This window comes from Sus scrofa, chromosome 15 (genome assembly GCF_054392235.1).
Source record: "Sus scrofa isolate SSC_HxYL_T2T_F1_AM1 chromosome 15, Sscrofa_HxYL_maternal_Yorkshire_Landrace_v2.0, whole genome shotgun sequence".
Classification (NCBI taxonomy): domain Eukaryota; kingdom Metazoa; phylum Chordata; class Mammalia; order Artiodactyla; family Suidae; genus Sus; species Sus scrofa.
The window spans coordinates 64,482,010-64,507,135 of NC_139397.1; the positions used below are offsets into that span (position 1 = coordinate 64,482,010).

At 40.1% G+C, this 25,126-nt stretch overlaps 1 protein-coding gene across 16 annotated transcripts in view; it reads right to left on the reverse strand.

Annotated features, from left to right (window-relative positions):
• The window catches only part of UNC5D (unc-5 netrin receptor D), a 613,063-nt gene that overhangs the window by 126,619 nt on the left and 461,318 nt on the right, over positions 1 to 25,126 (reverse strand). For 8 of the 16 annotated variants that reach the window (XM_021076125.2, XM_021076129.2, XM_021076127.2 and 5 more), the window contains exons 5-7: positions 7,631 to 7,811; positions 6,589 to 6,756; positions 4,663 to 4,827 (exon numbers count right to left, since the gene is read on the reverse strand). In XM_021076125.2, coding sequence (XP_020931784.1) covers positions 4,663 to 4,827; positions 6,589 to 6,756; positions 7,631 to 7,811 — 514 coding nt within the window. The remainder of the gene's footprint in view (positions 1 to 4,662; positions 4,828 to 6,588; positions 6,757 to 7,630; positions 7,812 to 25,126) is intronic. The other 8 variants (XM_021076135.2, XM_021076133.2, XM_085000051.1 and 5 more) reach the window with 1 other exon arrangement.

Sequence of the window (25,126 nt, forward strand, 5' to 3'; positions counted from 1 at the left end):
CCATGAGGACGGAGGTTTGATCCCTAGCCTCGCTAATGGATTAAGGATCTGGTGTTGCCGTGAGCTGTGGTGTAGGCTGGGGGCTATAGCTCTGATCTGACCCTAGCCTGGGAACCTCCATATGCCGTGGGTGCGGCCCTAAAAAGACAGAAAAAAAAAAGTTCCTATCTCTAGACAGTCATCCCACCTAATTATCTTCCCAGAAAAGAACTGCTCTAGCATAAAGGCACTGGATGTTTAGTTTATACTTGCAATTTGGAACCTCAGACTAATGACTATTGGCAAGAACTGCCTAATCTCACGCTCACCAGTCTTGGGGCATTTATTTCCTTGTTGGGAGCATTTAGGCATGGCCATGTATGACAGCCTAACACTGAGGTCCTGTGCTCCAGTCACAACTGACCAAGCAACAATCACACCCAAATATTACAGTGATCATTCAGAGCTGGCAGCTCCATCTCTGGGAGAAAAATGCAGCCCTCCGGGACCACAAAGGAAATCCAGAGGCTTTGTTGAGGGTGAAATACAATTAAAGAAGGGTAAGTCATCCAAGAGGCAAGCAATGTCACTGTGAAACCTCCAAGAGAAGTTGGGAATTGAGGACTTGCTTTAGGGTCATGTCTGGCAGAAAGGGGAAAAAAAAAATTAGGATGAAGGGAATTCCCAAATCGTAACATGACCTAGATCCTGCACAAAGCGACTGCTCCAGAGAGCTACTGCCAAATGCTATTTTAATCAAACCCAGCCTTCACTGGATCTCTATCTTGAGAGCACAGCCAGTTTCACCAAGAGCACACTCTGGCAGAGTACCAACGAGAAGCACAGAGTGAAGGCAACATCATTTAACTAGATGGCTGACCGATGATTCTTTAGAGATAGTAAAATGTCATTCATTTCTGTTGACACTGGTAGTCATGCTCTGTCTAAAAGAGCAGCCTCGATCTCAATGTGGAGCTCTTAGCTACACACCCTTTTCCCACTGCTGTGTAAATATATTTCCTTTACCTCCATGATTTCATAGGCTTCACTCTTTTTCTGTCAGAAAGCTTAGTCATTGTAGCCATCAAGCATCTCTGCTATCTGACAGACATCTTAATATGCATACTATTGAGGCAAGAATGCTGGAAAAACCCATGCTTAAGTAGAAAAGGGACTAGGGGAATAAAGAGATTGACTGGAAAGAAAAGGCTTACATAGCATTTTATTCATTCATTCATTTCTATGGCTGAACCTGTGGCATAGGGAAGTTCCTGGGGTCAAATCAGAGCTACAGCTATCTGTCTATCCCACAGCCATAGCAACATCAGATCCAAGCCGCATCTGCGACCTAAACCACAGCTCAGAGCAATGCCAGATCCTTAACCCACTGAACAAGTCCAAGGATCAAACCTGTGTCCTCATGGATGCTGGAAGGGTTCTTAATCTGCTGAGCTACAATAGGAACTCCTTACACAGCATTTTAAACTTAGGAGAGGATTTAACAGAGATTTTAACCTCCAATACTGAACATATTCTAGATCAATTTTCCTATCTTTTTTATTCCTTCTATTGGGAAATGGGAAGAGTATATCCACTAAACTATACATGTGTGGCCAAAACCAGACATAGCCCATGTCCCTTGGAGGATTTCATTTAGTAACTCAAGCTATTGGTTATTGCCAGGGCTCAGTGATAAAAGACTACATTTAAATATTTAAAGCCTGAACTATAGCTTGACTGGCTCCAACAAAAGAGCTATGCTTTAGAACTTCAGAAGTTCTGTGCATGTGTGACAGTTAATTTTATTTGTCAACCTGACTAGGCCATCAAGTACCTAAATATTTGGTCACACTTTATTCTGGAGGGTGTTTTCAGATGAAACCAACTTAAAATTGGCAGGCTGAGAAAAGCAGAATGCCCTCCTGAATATCCAATCAGTTGAAGGCCTGATCTTCCCCAAGTAAGAGAAACTTCTCCTGCCTGACAGTCTGAACAGGGACACCAGCTCTTCCTGGTTCTCCAGCAGGATGTCAGCCTTTGGACTTGAACTGGGACATTGGCTCTGTAGATTTTGCCTGGTGAAACATACACAATTTCTTATAATCTTTTTATATGTGTATGTATGTATATCAACAACCTATATACATGGCTATGTTTCTCTAGAGAAGCCTGATGAATACAGTATCTCAGATTTTAGAATTGGGACCCAAGCTGGTCAGTATCCTCTTAGTGATGGTAATTCCTTTCAGTCCTAAACACAACTCATACTCAGCTGACAAATAACTGCTGATTGCAATACAAGTGAAAATAAATAATTTTTCACATATTTGACGATTCTTTCTCACATTTGGGGCTAAACATTGTCGGGTTGAAGTCCGACATCCATGGAATTTTCTCTAAGTCCAGTTGGTGGTTGTCAGGGAAGGTTATTACTATGATCATCTAAAATTCAACCAGTGTTTTCTTATTTCTAAAATTTCAAATATCTCTAATGATTATCTAAACTATAGCAAGTAGCCACATAATTATATTGTCAATGGGCTTTTTAGAAGACATATGAGATTTATAGTCCTAACCCTATCAATGAAAATATGTTTAAAAAACATTAAAAAATAGTCATACCTCAAAGGTATATTTCAGATAAACCTGGTAGTGGTGAAGGGTGGTCAGAAACACATTTCCTTAAACCTCTTGCTATTGAGTTTGTGTTACATTTCCTTGTGCTTAGGAAGGGGAAGGAATATATTAGAGAGCACAGACCTTTCATCACTGAGACATGTGGGTATCTTTTTTACAGCCTCTGTATCTGCAGATTGCTTAGTACTTACACCGGCAAATCAAGGAACTATGGGCTATTAGAAAGTCCTCATTTTAGGAGTTCCCATTGTGGCTCAGTGGTTAGCAAACCCAACTAGGATCCATGAGGATGTGGGTTCAATCCCTGGCCTCTCTCAGTAGGTTAAGGATCTGGTGTTGCGTTTCTGTGACTCTGGCATAGGCTGGTGGCTACAGTTTGGACCCCTAGCTTGGGACCTCCATATGCTCCGGTATGGCCCTAAAAGGAAGGAAGACCAAAAAAAAAAAAAAAAAAAAAAAAATCCTCATTTCAGAGTTTCTGATGTGGTGCAATGGGACTGGTGATGTCTCTGGAGCACTGGAACACAGGTTTGATCCCTGGCCCAGCACAGTGGATTAAAGGATCTGGCATTGCTGTAGCTATGGCTAGGATCTGATCCCTGGCCTTGGAATTCCACATGCCATGGGGGCGGCCAAAAAAGAAAAAAAAAAAGAGGTCCTTGTTTCAATGTATTAAACATTTTAACTAATGTATTAACCATTTTAATAATAGAAGGGTTAGCATGTTTGTAGAGTCTTGCTTTTAAAGCACAGACAGTCATATTGATGCAGAAAGATAAATTCAATTTAGATACTTCCTTCCTACTGTAATATTCCCACATAAAAAGTGACACATATTCCTGAAAAGATGACAGATACTTAAACTATATTATTATTATTATTATTATTGCTGGATATTTTCCAAAAAGGAAACCCAGTTCTAGAGAGGAAGTATGCCCTGAATTTCTTATCTTTGAAGGATCTAAGAAAAATCAATACACCTTAGCACAGTGGGCAAGTGGAAAAGAAATTCATATTGACTGAGAACCTATTCTCTGCCATGAAATATTCAAATGTAGTCTTTTATCATTGCGCCTTGGCAATAACCAAAAATAGGTACAGTTTTTGTTACTTACAGTCAGAGAAGTTAAGTAGTTAACTGACTTGTCCAGGATCACCGAGCTAGTACAAGACAGCACTAAATTAAAACCCATCTCTATGTGGCTCTGTGTGATTCTTTCATACCCAGAGATGGTGACGGTGTAATGTCAGGAATAAAGCAAAGGGAGTTCCTGTTGTGGCTCAATGGTAACGAACCCGATTAGTATCCATGAAGACACAGGTTTGATCCCTGGCCTTGCTCAGTGGGTTAAGCATCTGGTGATGCTGTGAGCTATGGTGTAGGCTGCAGATGTGCTCGGATCTGGTGTTGCTGTGGCTCTCATTCGACCCTTAGCCTGGGAACTTCCATATGCCGAGGGTATGGTCCTTAAAAAAAAAAAAAAAAAAAAGGAAAAAAGCAAAAGCTTGGGAGTTCTGAAATGAGCCTTCTATTTCCTGCTCTGCCAGACCAATTTGATACAAACCCACCCTGCCTCAGTGCCATATTTTTCCCCCATCTGTAATGGAACAGTCACAACATACGCCCCTTGTCACCAAACCATGGTCTCTGAGGATTATTAAATGTTTCACCGTGCCGTAAAATTCTTGGGAGAAATATAAGTATATGGTGGTCTGTATCAGAATTTCACCAAACCTAAAAATGCTAGCCACTCAAAGAACTGCTAAGCCCAAAGTTTGAAACATTTTCTTACATCTTTTCTCTTCAAACTGTACCAGCTGACATTAATAACATACATGTGGATGGTATTTATGGTGTGATAGCGATCTCTAAAATTACCCCCTCTCTGTTAAAACTCTATTTGTCTACTTTTCGACACTTCTCACTCATTTTCTTTTTGCTCTGGGAGATCCTATTCTGTTAACATATTCCACTGAGTTAATGGCCATGGCGTTTCTTTTTTGTATTACGGACAGACACAGAAGGTGTGTAATGGAAGGCATTACCTAGGATGCAGAGGCCATCTGTACAGTTTTCAGATTCCTGGCTGAGACCTTCGCAGAATTTGCCTCCGTTTCTCGGGGGCGGGGCCGTGCACTCCCGGATGCGCAAATGCTCGCACTCTGGACTGCAGACTGACCACTCACTCCACACTTCCCAGCTCCCATCCACTTCAAAGGGAAACAGAAGGAGCCAGCATTAGAATGAATCTGGTGGCTGTCAGCACACTTCCCTCTTCCCCGCTCCCCAGGACCGCTGTTGTTCTTAGAGCTGGATTTTGAAGAAATCACCACTGCCACAAAAACAAAATAATATATCTGTTTATCTTCTCTCCATGGTTTCTTTTCTAAAGAGATAGGCTAACAAAAGCGGCGGGGTAATTCTCTTGCTATTTCAGGATGAGACCAATTACTGAATTTGGGCAAGCATTCGAATTACCAGTGCCCTTGGGTTGGCTAATCATGTCATTATCCATTCTTTCCCAGTCTTTCATGCCCTAGTGCCTCATAGATGGACAGATAAACTACATGCAAGAACCACCAGTAATCACCACTTCCTTGTGGGTTGACAGTTTAGAACTGGGAGTAGCATAAAAGCTCTTTGAATCCTAGAAGCCCCTCAATAATAAAACGTTAAGCCAATATATATTGATAGTATTAAACTAAAACAGGTCAGCCAAACCCCAAGATACCAGGACTTACACAAATAGAATTTCTTGGGTCATGGATGGCTGCTGTATTAGAAACTGAATTTAATTCCACTAAAAAACAACCCTAGAGAGTATGGTAGCTCTTGGAGGCAATTGTTCCATTACCTCCTAGGAATAGTCCAACCATGGTTATTTGGGTTACTGAAGATATGACAATTTTTCATCTAGAGCAATTAGTCCAGAGTAGGGAAAAATAAAAATTCTACACTTGAAGCCAAATATCTGAGTCCTGATCTTGGTTCTGTCAACTTATTGGCTAAGCAAGCCTTAGTTTTTGTCAACTGGGCAGGGGGGTGAGAGGGTGGGGGGCAGGGTCACAAAACTCACAACACAGAGCTAAATGATATAATGTGTGGAAACGTGTCTTGCACAGTACCTGGCACATAGTAAGCACTCAATAAATGTTCATGGGATACAAGTTCAAAACACAACTCCAAGAATATCCTGCCAGTGAGAGGCTCACCTGAGTTTTGAGTGGAACTAGATTTGAAATTTGAAAAGGCAGAAGGCTCTGGGCCAGTGCTCTTGGAGTTACTGTTTCATCAGGCATGTGACGAAACATGTGATCGGGATCCATTTATTTCTCAGTGGGAGGATATGCTTTCCATATAGAAAGTCATCTTCCATCTCATCCATTTTTCACTGTATAAATTGGGTTAGAGGCAGGAAGAGGAACACAAGAACTCATAAAAGCCGTATTTGGCCAATGAAGCCTCTCTCTAATCAGAAAGGAAGGCAAGCACAGACCAAATGTGAAAGAGAAATTGCTGTGATATTATACAGTCTCTGCCACTTTGTATTGTCAATAAATACAAAGGTAAAACTGATGAGGTTAGTGGATTGCTGACTGATGATAAAAAGGTCAAGTATCTGTTTTGTGCTCATAGACAATTCACTTAATCCCCGCTATTACACAAATGAGAGAAGGGGATGGTTTAACCCCAGCAAACACTGGTAGTAGAAAAATACATCAAAGCATTTGGCTTACGGATGGTGAGTGTCTAGGGTCATCTGAGTGTTAAGGAAAAACATATGCCCCCAGAGGTACTTCACCCATGTTCTTGCTATTACAATGAGTTCCACGTTAGCCCTTTGGACCAAGGCTCCATTCTAAGAATGTGGGAGATGGTCGCTTTGGGAAGGACGTTTATGTGGGATGCTTCACACCAGCTCAGCAGTGTTGGTGGGACAGAAGGGAAAAGGGAATCTACATATATCTCACCAGGACAGAGAGAAGTGCAGGTTATTTTCTGCACTGACATTCCCTCACAAAAGGCCCCACCATTGAGAGGAGCTGGATTGGTGCAGGTCCGGGAACGTTTCTGCCATCCTCTACCACAGCGAACATTGCAGGCTGACCACTCTGTCCAGGAAGACCAGCCTCCATTCACTGAGAGAGAAAAATGGGGAGGGGAGAAGAAAAAAGGAAAAGAGGTTTTTACTGATTGCCTACTATGTGCAAGCCACTTGCCAGGTGTTGTGAGTTGGGCTTCCAGGGACCAAGGGACCGACGGGAACCCTCACCAGCCAGCCACCCCACCACCATCGCAAGGCAACAGTGGGGCTTTCCTCGTCTCTGCCCCCCAGTCTCCTCTTCTGACAGAGGATGGATGCAGAGAATTCGCTTTGCAAGGAAATGGTGAACAACAGGAAGACCTCATCCACATACCTCTAAGCACTTGAAAACTCAGAGTCTAAGAAGAAAATACCAGCATTTGAATTTCCATTACTTTAAGTGCTTCAAAAATAAACCCCAGGGCTCTTCTACTGTGGAAAGGAGGGCCCTGGCTTAAAGAGCTGGGAATTTCATTTATACAATACCTGAGATAGTCAACAAATAGTAATGTTTGTTTTTGGCAGATCTCATATACCAGAAAGGGAACTCCCGGCAGCAGGTGTGGGGAGGATGGGGGTGGGGGTGGGTTAGGGAGGAGTGGAAAGCAGAAGTTGCCCACCCCAATTCTTTTCTTATATAAACACAGTGGAAGAAAATAAACAACTTTTTAAAATGGTTTTGAAAGGAAATTGGAAATGTCACTGGTGATCTCTGGGAAGTCCAGTCTTGGGTGAAAGAGCAAATACATTCATAGCTATAGGGATTGGCTCTCACTTGCCAAACGGGGGAGGCAAGAAAGAGCAGTGCAATGGAAGACCCCCAAATCCTTTCAGTTGGAAACACTGAACGTCCTAATACACATGCACATCCCTCCACTTCTCTGCTTTCTATGCTCTCTATGCATTCCTGGCTTTTGGGCTGGTCTTACCATAAACCACCACTGTGGCCGACAGGCTCCTCCTCTTGGCCACGATGTTGGCTGCCATGCAGGTGTAATTCCCTGAATCCGAGAGCCGCGCCTGCCTGATGATGAGGTTGTGGTCTGCCCTGGTATCAATGTTCTCATCTTGTTCAGAGTCAATGGGCTCCTCGTTTTTCAGCCATTCCACCTATTGGAAGACAGGAATATCTACACGTCATTGAGAGAGAAGAAGAACTTTCCTGGAATGGGAAGGTGAGAGGTTCTGGCTTGTGGGAGAGAGAAGTGCTTAATGTACAGAGCAACGGCTATGCTTTTTCCAGCTTTGTTCCATACTCCATCCTTTTTATTTTGTGCATTTGGTATATTCAGGAAATGAATACTCACGCTAATAAAGTTGGGGGAGGAAAAGCACATAAATATCCTTCTGACTTTGACCTATTTTCTAAAAATGCAGTGGAAGAAAGAAAAGACAGTAATTGGGTCATTTCATTGCCTTTCTTCATACTACAACTCATGATGATGATGACGATTTTTTTTTTCTTTTTTTTTTTTTTAGGGCGGCACCCAAGGCATATGGAAGTTTCAAGGCTAGGGGTTGAATCAGAGCTGCAACTGCTGGCCTACACCACAGCCACAGCAACGCTGGATCCTTAACCCACTGAGTGAGGTCAGGGATTGAAACTGCATCCTCATGGACACTAGTCAGATTTGTTTCCGCTAAGCCACAATGGGAACTCCCGATGATGATATTTTAATAACAGGCCCAAAATGGAGTTCAAAAAAATTCAGCACATATATGTATCTCATACTTTGTGCTTGGAGGATTTTATGTTGTCAGACAAGGTTTGAAGTCAACGTGATTGCATTTCAACACATTTTAGTAAAGGTCTAAAGGCAAATGTAACACAGATTTGGGCGACCATGGGCATGTAAATGAAACCTGGATCTCAATGTCCTCTAGTTTTGGGGAATATGTTTCTCTGGTGATCATTTATGTTACTCCTTCAGTGACTTGGCAGACATTTAGGTCAGATTAGGTACTCAACACATTTAAGCCCCAGCCTTCCTTCCAAAGGAACTCACTTTTCCCATCCTCTGAGCATGGGCTAGTCCTATCTTTGGTTTATTTTCTCTAGCTTGCTCCCAGAGAACTTATTTCCCTCTTTCCAGCTCTACCCTAATCCTATCCTCGGTTCAAATTTCTCTTTCCTTGGACACCTGAAGAAGACAGATGGGACCTTCTGCTCCCTGGATCCTTAACCTCCTCAAAGCTGGGGTGCACCACCCCTGTATTCCCTACTTTATCAAGCAGATCACCTGCTTTCCTTCTTCATTTCCTCCTCTGCGTCCACATCTAAATGTTTCCATCCTCTGGTGCCATCTTGGTATCACTAGAGGATCTCTTTCTTGACAAGAACCATTTAAACTCTAGTTCTTAGCATATGTTATACACAGGAACTTAACAGACACATCAAAACTGTACTTTAACACAAAAAGCAGTGGTGGTAACCATACCCGAGACATCACAGGGAAGAACACGCATCCAGGGAACTTTCATTTACCCTGCCCACCACCAGCTAAGATAACTGAAAGTTGGTTTTAGAAGAAGACGCCCCATTTCATGTTTAAGTCTAAAGAATTCTAATTTATCACCAATAATTGAGTGACATTTGTTATATAGCAAATTTGAGAAATATTTTGACCTTCTATAAAAAGGGATTTATTTATCAGAAGAAAACTTACAATGATCCTTCAATATTTATCAAGTACCATCCCATTAATGAGTACAGAATATCAAAAGTCATCAGCCATCCAAAATCTACCCTAGAAGGCGCTGATTTTAGAAAAGAAAATGATGTCATACTAGCCAAAAGAAGAGATCCAAGAACAGCTTAAAACATGAAGAAGAGCTGGAAAAGCAACATGGGGCAGGACCATGAAGTAATAAGGCAACAAATGTCACCATGTGCCAGCCTGGAGGTTTAAGAACTAATGATGACACAGGGCTCAGAAGCACTCCTTGGTTTAACAAAGCAGGACAATGGAACCAATTTTAAACACATCTAACCACCAGTCTATGACAAACTATCCTCCACTCCCCACTAACACGGCATATTTTCTGACCATTCATTCATCTGACACATATTCCAACCTTTATCGAACATCAGAGGTTGTCCTGAGAGTAAAGTGAGATAAACACCACCAACCTCTTCCTTCACAGATCTTACATTTAACAGGTCAGATGGAAATAAAGAAGGAAATCCACATCACCACCAGAAAATAAGAGCTGTCACCAACATCTGGGATGAAACACTGTAAAGCCAACAGGGCTGGATTATTTTATTTTTTGTAGTGGCCGCACCCACTGCACATGGAAGTTCTGGGCCAGGGACTGAATCTGAGCTGCAGCTACGGCAATGCTGGATGCCACTGTGCTGGGCTGGAGATGCAACCTGCACCTCCACAGTGACCCAACTGCTGCAGTCAGATTCTTAACCCACTATGCCATAGTGGAAATTCCAGAGCTGGGTTTTTAAAAATTAATGAATTAATTTTATTATAGTTGATTTACAATGTTCTGCCAGTTTCTTTTCTTTCTTTCTTTCTTTTTTTTTTTTTTTTTGTCTTTTTGCCATTTCTTGGGCCGCTCCTGCAGCATAATGTAAGTTCCCAGGCTAGGGGTCTAATCGGAGCTGTAGCTGCCAGCCTACGCCAGAGCCACAGCAACGCAGGATCTGAGCCGCGTCTGCAACCTACACCACAGCTCATGGCAACGCCGGATTGTTAACCCACTGAGCAAGGGCAGGGATCGAACCCGCAACCTCATGGTTCCTAGTCGGATTCGTTAACCGCTGCACCACGACGGGAACTCCTCTGCCAGTTTCTGCTTGGATTTTTAAAATCGTTATCATTGCTGGGTCACTCGGTCAAGAACAAATTGGTCAGCTTAGAGTAGGCTTGGGCATCTTTTTTTTTTTTTTTTTTTTTTTTTTTTCCATTCCACTCTCCTCCTGGTTCAGAAATTCTGAGTGTCAGCTGCCTGGTTTTCTAATTAAGAATTTACTGCTTTTGTTATTTCCAGCCCCTAAAAAGCTGTTCCCTCCTGTCTCCACCTCAAGTCATCTTCTTTTTCCATACTTTCCCCTCCAAGAGCCAGTCAAGAAGTTGGTCCAAAAGCAAATTATATCTAGTGAGGAAATAACCAAAAACAAAAACAAAAAGCCATGGGCCAGGGGTGGGTGGGTGGGGGCAGTACCCCTGGAAAAAGAAACCAAAGAAAGCTTTCCTGAACAAATCTTTGTCCAAAGGAAATGAAAATCACCATGATTAAGGAAAGGCTGGGCTTCAAATTGAAAACTTATATAAAAATACATCATACACCAGTGGTGATCACACAAATCTAAACATGGTAAAGTTGCCTGGAACTAAATATATAATGAGTACATGTAAAACTGGTGAAATCTCGAGGACCAGTGAATTATGTCAATGTCAGTTTCCTGGATTTGATATTGTACTACAATTATAATTCTCTAAGATTTTATCACTGGAAGAAACTAGGTGAAGAGTGTGTGGAATCCCTATATTTGTGACTTTACAATCATCCAAGACAAAATAGCTTTTAAAAAAAATAGAATTATAGTTGATTTACAATGTTGTATTAGTACAGCAAAGTGATTCATTTATATATTTTATATTTTTCAAATTTTTTACATTATAGTTTATTACACGATATTGAATATAGTTCCCTGTGCCATACAGTAGGACTTTGTCTTTTATCTATTTCACATACGGTAGTTTGTATCTGATAATCCCAAACTCCTAAGTTATCCCCCCACATTTCCTCTTTGGTAACCATAAATTTGTTTTCTATGTCTGTAGGTCTATTTCTGTTTTGTAAAATATGATACAAATTCATTTGTTTCATATTTTAGATCCCACATATAAGTGATATCACATCTTATCTATGTCTTTTCAAGACAAATTGCTTTAATAGAATGAATGTACAGGATTTGAAGAAAAAAAAATACATCATACACAAAAGTAAAAGGTCAGCATGAAGAGTTCCTGCCAAGGCACAGCAGAAACAAATCCGACTAGGAACGAGGTTGCAGTTCGGTACCTGGCCTCACTCAGTGGGTTAGGGATCCAGCGTTGCCATGAGCTGTGGTGTGGATTGCAGATGTAGCTTGGATCTGGCATTGCTGTGGCTGTGGCATAGACTGGTGGCTACAGCTCTGATTGGACACCTGGCCTGGGAACCTCTATATGCTATGGGTGAAGCCCTAAAAAGCAAAAAAAAAAAAAAAAAAAAAAAAAAACTAATAAATAAATAAAAGGTCAGTATTATGTATATATCCATATGACTGGGTTACTCTGCTGTACAGCAGAAACTGGCACACCACTGTAAATCAAGTGTATTTAATTAAAAAAAGAAATACATAATCAATGATTTTTCCCTTATTCATATATATATATATGTGTGTATATATATATATGTGTATATATATGTATGTATGTATATGTATGTATGTATGTATGTATATGTATGTATATATGTATATATATGTATGTATATATATGTGTATGTATATATATGTATATATATGTGTGTATATGTGTGTATATATATGTATATATATATGTGTATATATATATTTTTTAGGGATTGGGACATATTTTTTTTTATTTAATAGTTATTTCCCCAATACATTTTTTTTCTAGTGTACAACATGGTGAACCAGTTACACATACATGTACACATTCTATTTTCACACATTATCATGCTCCATCAGAAGTGACTAGACATAGTTCTGAGTGCTACACAGCAGGATCTCATTGCTAATCCATTTTATTCCTATATTTTATCTTTTGCAAATTAGTCTTCTATGCTGTGAAGAAAAGCAGATTTTTGGAGAATAAAATATGTTTTAGTAAAAAAAAAGGGGGGGATCAACAAACTAGAAAAATATTTTTTCCCAAATGTGATAGACAAAGGGGCAATTATATGATGGTCTAAGGGTTACTAATGAATAAATCAAGTTCTCAGATCAATTGATGATAAAACCCCAATCCAAGATGGAAAAAACAGGTGGCAATTAGGCAATTGAATAAATATCCTATATCATACCACTAATCAAAAAATTGAGCAACAATATAATGACATTTCTCCTACCTAAAAAGCAAAGAACAAAATTACACAGACACACACATACATAGAGTATTTATTTGGTGTGGTAGTGGTTCGTTTTTTACTGACCTCATGGTGTGGGGCATTTCTGCTATTGCTGAGCCAGCAACAGCCATTCAAGGAACAGACTGTCTAAGGCTTCCATTCCTGCCTTTACAGATGATTCTCCACAAAGGGATCAGGTCCTATCACTTTCTGGGTCCAAATACTTAAATAGCCTTGAATCCCACTTAGTACAAACCTAAATTAATTTCCCACCGTGGATTCCACAAGTGACCTCTGTACACTCTTCTCCAGCCCTCTTGGATGCCTTCTTCCTGTTCTGGAAAGCTTGCAACAAATTCCAACCTCAGGGCCTTAACACCTGCTGATTCCTCTGCCCAGAAGGACCTTCCAGCAAGTATCCTATGGCTTTCTTTTAAAAAACTAAAAAAATTTAAGTATACTTGATTTACAACATTGTGTTAGTTTCAGGTACACAGGAAAGTGATTCAGTTAATACGTGTGTGTGTGTGTGTGTGTATTTATTTATTTCAGATTCTTTTTCCTTATAGGCTATTACAAAATATTGAGTATATTGGAGTTCCCATCGTGGCTCAGGAGGATGCGAGCTCTATCTCTGGCCTTGCTCAGTGGGTTAAGGATCTGGCATTGCCACAAGCTGTGGTGTAGGTCACAGACAAGGCTCGGATCCTGCATTGCTGTGGCTGTGGTGTAGGCCAGCAGCTGCAGCTCCGATTCGACCCCTAGCTTGGGAACTTCCATATGCTACAGGTGTGGCCCTAAAAAAACCAAAAGCCATATCACCGCCCCTGCCCCCCCCCCCAAAAAAAACCCTGAGTATAGTTTCCTCTGCTTATAGCTTTGTTGGTTGTTTATCTATTTTATATATAGTTGTGTGTACACATTAATCTCATTTATCCCTCCTCCAGGCTTTCCCTTTTGGTAAATTTAAGTTTGCTTTGTATACGCCTGTTTCTATTTCATAAATAAGTTCATTCATATCTTTTTTTTTTTTTTTGTAAAGATTCCAAGTATAAGCGATGTATGATGCTTGCCTTTCTCTGGCTGACTTAGTAGGATAATCTCTAGGTCCATCCATGTTGCTGCAAATGGCATTATTTCATTCTTTTTTATGGCTAATATTACAGTGTGTGTGTGTACACATATTTTCTTTATTCACTCATCTGTTTATGGACATTTAGGTTGTTTCCATATTTTTGGCTATTATAACATTTATAAATATGCTTCTCTGAACCTAGGGGTGAATGGACCTTTCTGAATTACAGTTTTCTCCAGGTGTATGACCAGGAGTGGGATCGCTAGATCATATGGTAACTCTGTTTGTTTCTAACCAAATGCTACCTTCTTAGAAAGGGCTCACCTAACAATCTTTTCTAATTTAGTAAAAGTCTCTTCATTCCTCCCATCCTGCTTTAATTTTCTTCCTCATATTATCTCCATCTAATAGGCTTAAAGATAGTAATAGTCTCTTGTTCTTATAATTATGATCCCAGGAATTTACGAAAGGAAATTATTCAGGCTACAAACAAGGATTTAAACACAATAAAGCATTTTTTAGTAGCAATAAAGAAAGAAAAAGGAAAAAGTATGTTAAAGCTACATGGCAAATAACAGAGCTTTGTTTAAATAAATCATGATTCAATAATATATATTATATAGCACTAAAAGTCATGATTTCAACTTGTGAAGACACCCAAAATGCTCATAATATGTGAAGGAGTCAGAGTTCCCATCGTGGAGCAGTGGTTAACGAATCTGACTAGGAACCATGAGGTTGCGGTTTCGATCCCTGCCCTTGCTCAGTGGGTTAACAATCTGGCGTTGCCGTGAGCTGTGGTGTAGGTTGCAGACACGGCTCGGATCCCACGTTGCTGTGGCTCTGGTGTAGGCTGGCAGCTACAGCTCCGATTAGACCCCTAGCATGGGAAACTCCATATGCTGCGGGAGTGGCCCAAGAAATGGCAAAAAGAGAAAAAAAAAAAATATATATATATATATGAAGGAGTCAAAATCCAAAATTGTATGTTTAGTGTAATCATAAATTTGTAAAACACAAAAATCACAGAATACACACACATACACACATACACACACACGCATAATGATGGCAGAAAATGCAGAATATTTGCAGAGATTTTAGAAGATGACTAGGCATAACTTTTTTTTTCTTCCTGGTGGGTAATTGTAACACATTCAAGGAAAAGGTATGTAGTAATCTGAAAAAAAAAAATCACTTGAATTAAAAAAAAAAACTTTTACTTATGTAGCACAGTGGTTTTCAAATTTGTATTTAACCATATTTCCTAAATTTAAAGCTTATCTGATCATATGACATATAATCATATATACCATATGATATTGCTCATATGCAGAATAAAAAATTGATACAAATGAACCTATATACAAAATGGGAACAAACTCACAGACATAGAAAATAAATTTATGGTTACCAAGGGGAAAGGAGGAGAGGGATAAATTAGGAGTTAGAGATTAATAGCTACACACCACTATATATAAATCAGACACCAAGGACCTACTGTACAGCACAGGGAACTATACTCAATATTTTGTAATAACCTATAAGGAAAATAATCTGGCAAAAAAGATATATATGTATAACTGACTCACTTTGCTCCACACCTGAAACTTATACAACATGGTAAATCAACTACACTTCAGTAAAAGTAAATATATAAAATGAAAAAAATAAAGCTTATCTGAAAGTGCCAAATGAAAAACTGGTAATGAATATCTTTTAACAGATGCAGAAGTGAAGGTATTGGAGCTGAGGAAGTGAGGGGCCCTAAGCTGCATAAACTTGGCCACACCCAGGGCTACTGTGTATATAAATCCAGAGGATATAATTCACATCCTTCCCTGTCTATATCAATCATGCCCCATGGAGATGTTCAGCACACCTGTACCATTATGTAAGCTGACCTTGCCAAGTATTCAATCCCCATCCACTCACATGTGCTATGAACATGTACAGTGGTCTATGACTTGGTCTCCCCAGATCATAGTTTGAAACTCATCAATACAGGATGAATGCTTTCACAGGTGTATATACATTCTGGTACACCTGGTGTTTATGGTGTCACAGCTGAGGCCATTAATCCGATTATGTCTATAAACAATCAGCACATCTATAGACACCAAACTGCGGGGCTGCTTCTTATCTGTGAACTAATAGTTTATCCATTTAACTTATGGCAGGATCTTTATGAGAAAATCAGTCTGGTATGTTTCTGGGCTTCTAAAAGTGACATATTGCTCTTGGATTTATGCTTTTGTCACTTAGAGAAATTTGAAAACACTTTTGATGAGCTAAGTGCTCCTAATGTAGAATAGCTTAATAAATAAGACAGGAAAAAAAGCATTTCTTACAACAGCAGTTGCAAGCTCAAATGTTCTTGGGGGCCAGGGAGGTGACATAAATTACTGAAGTGGCGCTGGGTGCAAGACATCCATGTGCAACGCTTGCATATTAAAGACAAGGACCTGTTCTCAGTTCCACGAAGGAATGAGGTCACTCTCATTTTTCTTAAAACATGTTACTGCTTTCTGTCTCCTTTTTTTTTTTTTTTTTTTTTCCCTTGGGCCGCTCCTGCGGCATATGGAGGTTCCCAGGCTAGGGGTCGAATCAGAGCTGTAGCTGACAGCCCACGCCAGAGCCACAGCAACTCGAGCCGCATCTGCAACCTACACCACAGCTCACGGCAATGTCAGATCCTTAACCCACTGAGCAAGGGCAGGGACCAAACCCGCAACCTCATGGTTCCTAGTCAGATTCGTTAACCACTGCGCCACAACGGGAACTCCCTGTCTCCTTTTTGTTTTCCCACTTTAGATAGAGACATGGGTATTTTAAAAAATTAACAACAATGGTGCAATGAAACATGAAAGTGAACTCATTTTTCTTTTAAAAATCTCTTTTGCTTTGAAGACATCACAGTGATTTTCACATTTACAAAGTATGTAACCTCAGTGTCAGAATAACTGGGGACATGGTGGTGATGATGACAAAAATGTAGATTCTATGATCTATGCAAATATGGAGCCACCAGTCAGGTTCAGATGATTGCTACCAGTGTAACAAGATCCTCCATCTTTCTTAAGAAACTAATAAGTATTTTAAGGTAATAGTTCTTGATTGTAACATGATGGGTTGTGCATTACAAAATATATTATAAGGGTCAAACAAAACATATCTGTGCACCACAGGCAAATTCAGAATTTATTCTCTCCTCTTCACAGATATTTCAATCTACCGTCCTTCTGGCCCCTCATGAACGTTATCATCAACAGGGGCATGATATCCTTCACGGAAGTTAATTCCTTTCACTAAGTCTGCTTCCGCCATCATGCTAGAATGTTATGGTTCATATGTATCATGGCCTGTTCTCGAGGCCCATCCTCCAAGCTTTCTCATGGAATCACTTCTCACATCAAGCATTCAACTTTTGAACTTATGAGGCAGCATTCTTCAAGTATCATAAAGGCACAGACACTGAGTTCAGAAATTATTTTACAAGAGGTTGCCAACACTGGACAGCCCAAATTAGGCTCTCAACTAAAGCAAGACCCATTTTCGAATGAGCATGATGGGATCGATACATTGACCACCTCGAAGCTAACAGACATTTGTACCACTGATCCAAACGACCTCATGCTAACAGGTCATCTCTTTGACAGGGAGCTTTAACATTCTGAAAGGTTGGGGTAGGCACAGGAAAAAAAATTCTTCATCTGGTTCCTACTTATTTAGCTTAGATGGATAATCCCAGTTAGGAACGTGTGAAGAAGCCAGTTACTTAGAGGTAATGAGCTTATGGATTTGCAGGATGCAGACATTCATTAGCATAGTGTTCTGTGCAGATGGTCTGCAATTCGTAGATTTTTCCAGTTTATAAACAAATCTGGAAAAGCAGACCATCAAAGACAATTAGATTGCATGCCAAACAGCCGGGTCCTGATCAGTCATTCTGGCTAGCTGGGGACAGAAGGTATGTCACTGACAACCTTATAGATTTCCTCAATAGCAGGCAGCTGTGGCGTAACTGGATGGGAGGTAGCTTCCTTTGGAAGAGTGATGGATTAAAGCTTTGTGGGAGATTATCTTTGCTGAGACCTGGGTTACATTTGGAAATGTCTGCTTAAGTCTGATATTTCATCTCTTCTGACCTTTTGTCAAAGACATCCTGTGAATGTAGACACATAAACTTTACACCTAAAGATTGATTTCCATCAGATAGCATGCGTGATTCTAGGGCTCTGTGGTGGTGGTGGTTGTTCGTTCTTCTCCTTCTTCCCTTTTCCTCCCCCCCACCTTTTTAGCTGCAGCCTGCAGAAGTCTGATGTGGGATCTCAGACTAGGGACTAAACCCAGGCCACAGTGGTGAAAGCATTGGGTCTTAACCACTAGACCAGCAGGGAACTCCTTCCTGTTATTGTTCTTAATACTCCATAAAAGCATGAGAAGGTGAGGTCTATTATTCATCATTTATACATGTAAAAACTAGACTAGAAAGAAAAAGCTGGGAGTTCCTGTAGTGGCTCAGTGGTAACAAACCCAACTAGTATCCACAAGGATGTTGGTTCAATCCCTGGTCTCGCTCAGTGGATTAAGGATCCAGCGTTGCTTGAGCTGTGGTGTAGGTTGCAGATGCAGCTTGGATCTGGCATTGCTGTGGTTGTGGTGTAGGCTGGCAGCTACAGCTCAGATTCAACCCCTAGCCCAGGAATTTCTATATGCCTCAAGTTCAGCCCCCACCCCGCCCAAAAAAAGACCAAAAAAAAGGCAAGAAAGAAAGAGAAAGCCACTTTAATAGGTCAACTCTCTTCCCCAGCAGGATCTTAAGATTCCTGTCCTATGAAGTCCAAATAGTATCAACCTGGATATCTTTCTCCCTTCCCATCCCATAGAAAATGCCAACAGGGGGACATTTGTTGGTATCACTCACCAAGTGTTCCTATCGCCCCAATTCCAGTCCTCTTAGGATTTGCCAGACTAAATATAAAACTGAGTTGCTCGTATATATTACAGATGTAACCTTAGAATTCTGACTTTAGAAGCCTCTTTAATTCATCTCCTCATTGTCTGTGGTCAGTTTTTCCCTCAGTGACAAGCTCCTTAAGAAAATGAACAATATCTTAAATTTTCCCCTTTCTTGCAAAGAACCTACCTCAGAGGATGTATAACGGCACCTGCTGAAGAAATTTTTCAGTCCAAACTGACGTGCCCCCAAGTTTAGGGTCTGGTGTGGCATACATACACACATGCAACACAATTTCAAACCACCTTTAGGGGCTGGACCAAGAGAGAGGATATTATTTTTTGCTTTAGATGCCAGGGTAGAGCATAGACATGACCTAGAAGAGAGACATTTCCAGCATAATTGTTCTTAAATATATTCTGAGAACTGCTTATATTTCACAATGGCTACATAGGGTCTCATATTGAACTTCATGTGTTTGTTCAAGGTATGAGTCCTATAAGGGTAATAATACTTTTTTTTTTTTTTTTTTTTTTTTTTGCTCCCACGACAACTAAAACTGTCTTGGGAAGGCAACCTTGTCTAGACGGAGGGTGGAGAGGCAGGGCTACACTAGGGGGTGTGAGAAGTCGAGCCGAAGAAGCAGTGGAAGCCATAACCATTCACAGGATCATCAATCCCTACATAAGCTCTCAAACTTTTCATCGAGTTACTGTCTTACCAAATAAAAAGTGTGACTGGGTTTCTGTGAGCAAACAGGCAAAGACTGTGGCATGCATTCTAGCTGACGGGGGCTAATCTGTGGTGGCACGCAAGAAAGGACGGGAGCCTGGGGAGGGGGGACCAATCGGAAATAAAAATGGGGTTCCACAGGAGCCCTGGGAAGCCGCTGGTCTCCCACACTCTAGGAAACTGGTCTAACTAATGCGTTTCTTTTCAGTCACATCATGCGCTTTGATCAGAGTCAGCTTCCAAATATCATCATCATCATTAGCAATATTTAAAGCAAATGGAGAGTTCTCACTGTGGCGCAGGAGAAACGAATCCGATTAGTACCCACAAGGATGCAGGTTTGATCCCTAGTCTTGCTCAGTGGGATCTGGCATAGCAATGAGCTGTGGTGTAGGTCACAGATGTGGCTCGGATCTCGAGTTGCTATGGCTGTGGCGTAGGCCAGCATCTGTAATTCTGATTCAACTCCTAACCTGGGAATTTCCATATGCTACAGGTGTGGCCCTAAAAAGCAAAATAAATAAAGCAAATGAACTCAATAAATAAATAAAGCAAACGGACTAATCTTTTGTGAACTGGAGATTGGCACTGGCTATCTATCTCCATGAGGATTAAATCATGAGCCACAGCAACTGCTGACCTTCAACACCCCCTGAAAGGACCTCAGGGTAGAGATCAGGAATGAGGCACTCTGTGCTCTGGGAAAACTGGCAAAATAGGTCTTCAGAGTTAGATATTTTCAGGAGAAGATTTTATGGGCCCAATTCATGCAGCAACTCCTATCTCGAAAAGCACTAAAATCCTTCATGGTGATGTCTGCTCCTCGTGACTAGCAGTGACCTTCAGGAGACCAGCAGCCACTTTCTGTAAAATGCGTGCTTGGTTGCGTGTACCTCCCCCTTCACCAAAAGCACATATACACTGACCTTCCGCCTGCCTCTTTGGAGCGGTTCTCAGAGCTCTCTGAAATGCTGCTTCCAGGGCTATAGTCCTCATTTCGCTGCAAATAAAACTTAACTCAACTCACCTAGTGTAAGTTTTCTCCATTCAACACCTGCCTAAAATAGTGAGACCTAGCATTTCTTGTGCACTCACTAGATACCAAGTACTCTTTTAAGCACCACATATCTGTTAATTAATCTCACCCTTAAAATGTTTCTATGAGGTAGATGTCATTTTTATCAGGCAATCATTTTTATAGTCATTTTGCAGACAAATAAACAAAGATGTTAAGTACTTTGCCAAAAGTTGTAACTATAGCCAATGGTAGAGAGAGTCTGAATCTAAGTTTTGATACCAGGTCTTGCTTTTAACCAAAGTGTTCAGTCATCTATATCATTCACCAGGTATGGACGAAATGACCCTATGCTATTTACAAAATTCCACTGAAATAGAGAGGATTGGTACCATTGAAGATAATTTTGAAGACATATTTTGGGATTTTTACGATCATGGTGAAGGAAGGGTTGCAAAACATGTCTTAACAAAAGCAATGTTGTTGACTGCTATCTCCTAAAGGATTGATTTAAAGGCCAGCTCTCATTTGAATGCACACATTCCAGTTATATTATATTAACATGTCAGGATGTGCAAAAAGTGTCCAGAACTATCTTAACATCAAAAAAAAAAAAAAAAGACTCAAACTTAGTATGTGTCCATGTAGAGTGCATCAGAAGTTAGGGTAGCCCTCTCCAAGTTATCTGGTGTTTGGTTTTGCTTTGGGGCAATGGGCATAAATGAATAGAACAAGCAGTCCATGAAATCTTGCTGTCTTAATACTTAAGATGGGTAATTGTATAAGTCTGTTGGGCCACTTACAGGAAATCATTTGCTTTCCTGAGAAAAGCGATAGGTATTTCTGGCCTTTTACCTTGTTGGGCATGAATGTGATTCTGAAGATATGGTGGCCACTTTGTGACAATGAGGAAAAGGCAAAGGAACCCACAGAGATACTGATTATTGTCTTTACACTCCCAAGGGAACACACTGCTATGGAATACATTATCTTATTTGATCTTCACCAAAACCTCAAGGTAGGCAAAGAAAATCTTATTCCTTCCATTTTACAGATCACAGGATTTGGTCAAGGTAACCTAACTGCAACATGGCAGAATTAGAACTAGCTGCCTTCAAATAATTTTTCTGCCACAAAACATTAGCCACTGTTTTATGTCTTGAATTGATCATATGAAGTGCTGTTCCTAACATTTCCCATGATTTGACTGGGGCATTCTAAAATAAATCTTAACTGTGACTTCACTACTGGAGGGACATCCCTCTACTCATAATGGAGCAAACTATCTTCTCAAGTGAGTTTAGGCCATCACTTGCTTTGCAACTTTCAGATTAGAGGTCTCCTGTCCTCACCTCCCTCCTTGATAATATTTCCTCCAAGTTATTTATAACAGCACTATCATGTTTCCCTTTTTCCTTCCTTTTCTTCCCAAACGGGATAGATTGACTTTAAAGCCACCTACACTGCAGTTTCTGCCACTTAGCTCCACTTATCTGATTAGGCAACACAAAAGGAAGCAGAAATTCAGCTTAATTGTCAAGCCACAGCAGCAAAACCAGGCAAACAAGAGAAACCTAAGGATCACAACAGAATCACACTCACCGATGCTGAATGAAATGACAGATATGAGTTCCTTCATAGAACCCTGGATTTTGATTATGGAACTTTATGTTCTGACATTGTACGTCTCTTGTCAAATCTATGTCGTCCTGTAACTTCACTGTTTCAGCTATGAAGGTCAAGGGCAGCCTCATGTTATTATTATTTTTTAAATTCATTTTGACAGGTAAATGGTCTCAGGGAATGTGAACATCCTGATCAAGTGTTTACTGAAACTGTAATACTGTCGTGAGTGAAAAACGAGACATGTTTACATTAATGTAAAGCATTTACAAGAATGATGATTAGAGGGAAAAGACAACATTCAACAGATGAAGCATAAACATAATAATGGGGAGAGATTTGCAATCAGATGGTTATTCCTAAGGGAGGGCATATGCTACCATTAGCTTTTCAGCCTTGCTTTCCATAGTGCAATGGATCTTGCTCTTTGCTAATTCTACCTTTGCTTATTTCCACCTGCTAGGGGAAAAGGAATTCTGGTTTTGAATCTTTGATAAAGCAACACCTAGGAGATGCTTCCAAAGCTTCATATCCCAAGGAGTGACCTAAAACATAGTATTATGGCCTTTTAATTTTAAGGGATTACTTTAGGATGGGAAGAACACTAACAAGACTTGGCTTTCAGAGAGACTCAAAACTGCTTCCGTCTTCCCATTTCCTCCCATAACTTCTGTTATGTAAATAAGGTTTTAAGGTGTGGTGAGAGGGTATTAATTAACAGTGGCCTTTTCTGTTCCTTACTACCAGGTAACAGAAACTCAAGTGCTGAGAAAATAGCCATCTTATTTTCTGAATAATTGCGTCTTATTAAGGATTCAAGCATTAAAGGCTCAAAATGTTCATATTATAACTGGTTTTAAAAAGCTGGTATCTGAGTGACATACAGTTCGATAAAGAACTGCAAACACAAATCACTTTACACACACATATATACACACCATTTGAGAAACCCAATCTGTTCAGAATGAAAATGTTTCCATCAGCCACATTGAAAGGCTAATCATGTAATGATCTGCAAAGGAAATGCAGGGACAGAAATGGATGAGCTCAGCTTCCATGCATTGGGTGGCTGAGAATGAATTAGCATAATCACAAATTTGTTCCAATTACTGAAAGCAATTATCAGAGACCAGCTTACAGCATTATCAAAATGAAATCAGCAAAGTGCATCTACAGCCCAGGTAGATGCCATTGAGTTAATGGTGCTTAAAAAAAAAAAAAAAAGGCTGTACACTCATTCATCTTTCATCTCTTTGATTACTGTACATTCCACACAAGTCTCCTTTTAGCTGACAGACACAAAGCCACCATGAAGGAAGTAAAAATACATGCTGTACAAAAAAAAAGTCATGCTTAATATAATAACATAAGTGCAAAATGGCCAAATTCAAACTCTGAAGTCTTGTATGGATAATTTCTCTAGACCAGTGCTTCAGATAGTGCTTTTACATTTTAGATGGTAATTTACATCACCTCTTGTGTTTGCTCCAAAATATTGATTAAGAATAAAGCTGTAAGCCTGTCATTACCTGCTCCAAATAAAAGTTCTTTGTGCAAAAATGTACTGCTGCTGCTTTGCAAAGGTAACCCTACACTATGGATATTATTTTCATGTTGCTTTACTGTTATAAATAGAACCTGTTGCCTTGTTAACCATTGCCAATCTGAAAAGAGTGCAAGAGAGTCAAACACACTTAGTATAGGAGGCAACAGACTTAGTCTTCAAATATTAGCGCTGAAAAGGCAATTCAATTTAACTAGTTAAGATTACACTTATGGAGTTCTCCCATGGTGTAGTGGGTTAAGGATTCAGTGTTGTCACTGCAGTGGTCTGGGTCACTACCATGGCATGGATTTGATCCCTGGCCCAGGAATTTCCACGTGCCACAGTCACGGCCAAAAAAAAAAAAAAAAAAAGGATTATACTTATATATCACAGAACATGTCCAGCACTTAGGAAAAAAGGCATTATAAAAGAATATTACTCAACCATAAAAAAATAATCATTTGCAACAATAGGGATGGACCTAGAGATTACCATACTAAGTGAAATAAGGCAGAAAGAAATATTCTATGATATCACTTATATGTGGAATCTAAAAAATGATACAAATGAACTCATTTACAAAACAGAAACTGACTCACATGCTTAGAAGAAAAATCTTATGCTCACCCAAGGGAAGAGATACACACTACTATATATAAAACAAACAAGGACCTACTGTACAGCACAGGGAACTACATTCAGTATCTTATAACAACCTACGATGGAAAAGAATCTGAAGAAGAAACTATGTCTATAGCTGAACAACTTTGCCATATACCTAAAACTAACACAACATTGTAAATAAACTCCACTTCAATTTAAAGGCTTTTTTTTTTTAATAAAAGAGATATTCAAAAGACGGCAGATTAGTAAGAAAGATAAAAAAGGATTTTTATTATAACTAAATACCATGGGCTTTACTATTAGAAAGGATGGATGGTAGGCCCAGTGAAGCAAATGCTGGCAAAGAGGAGAATGAAAGGGAGACTAACCTACTTCTATGAATGGTCTGCTATACCTCAGTCCCTATTTTATGCTCTTGAACATTTTAAACCACTTGGTGTGGTGGTCACTGTCAACCATATCTTTACAGTTAAGAAAATAACCAGCATGAAAGAATGGAACTGTTCAAACACCCTCAAAATTCTGCCGTCTTAAATAAGGAAGCCAACACCACAAAACTTCCTTTCCTTGCTTCACAGGCACCTCTCTCGAATTCTTTAACAATTACTCACCCTTCAACATTACATGTCAATCTGGCTTCCACCCCATCAACTCCCTGAAATTGCTCCTGCCAACATCACCAATGCTCCCCACGTTGCTACATTCAGTGCAAACCACTTTGTATTTTTCTTTGACTTTTAAGGTAATGAGAACC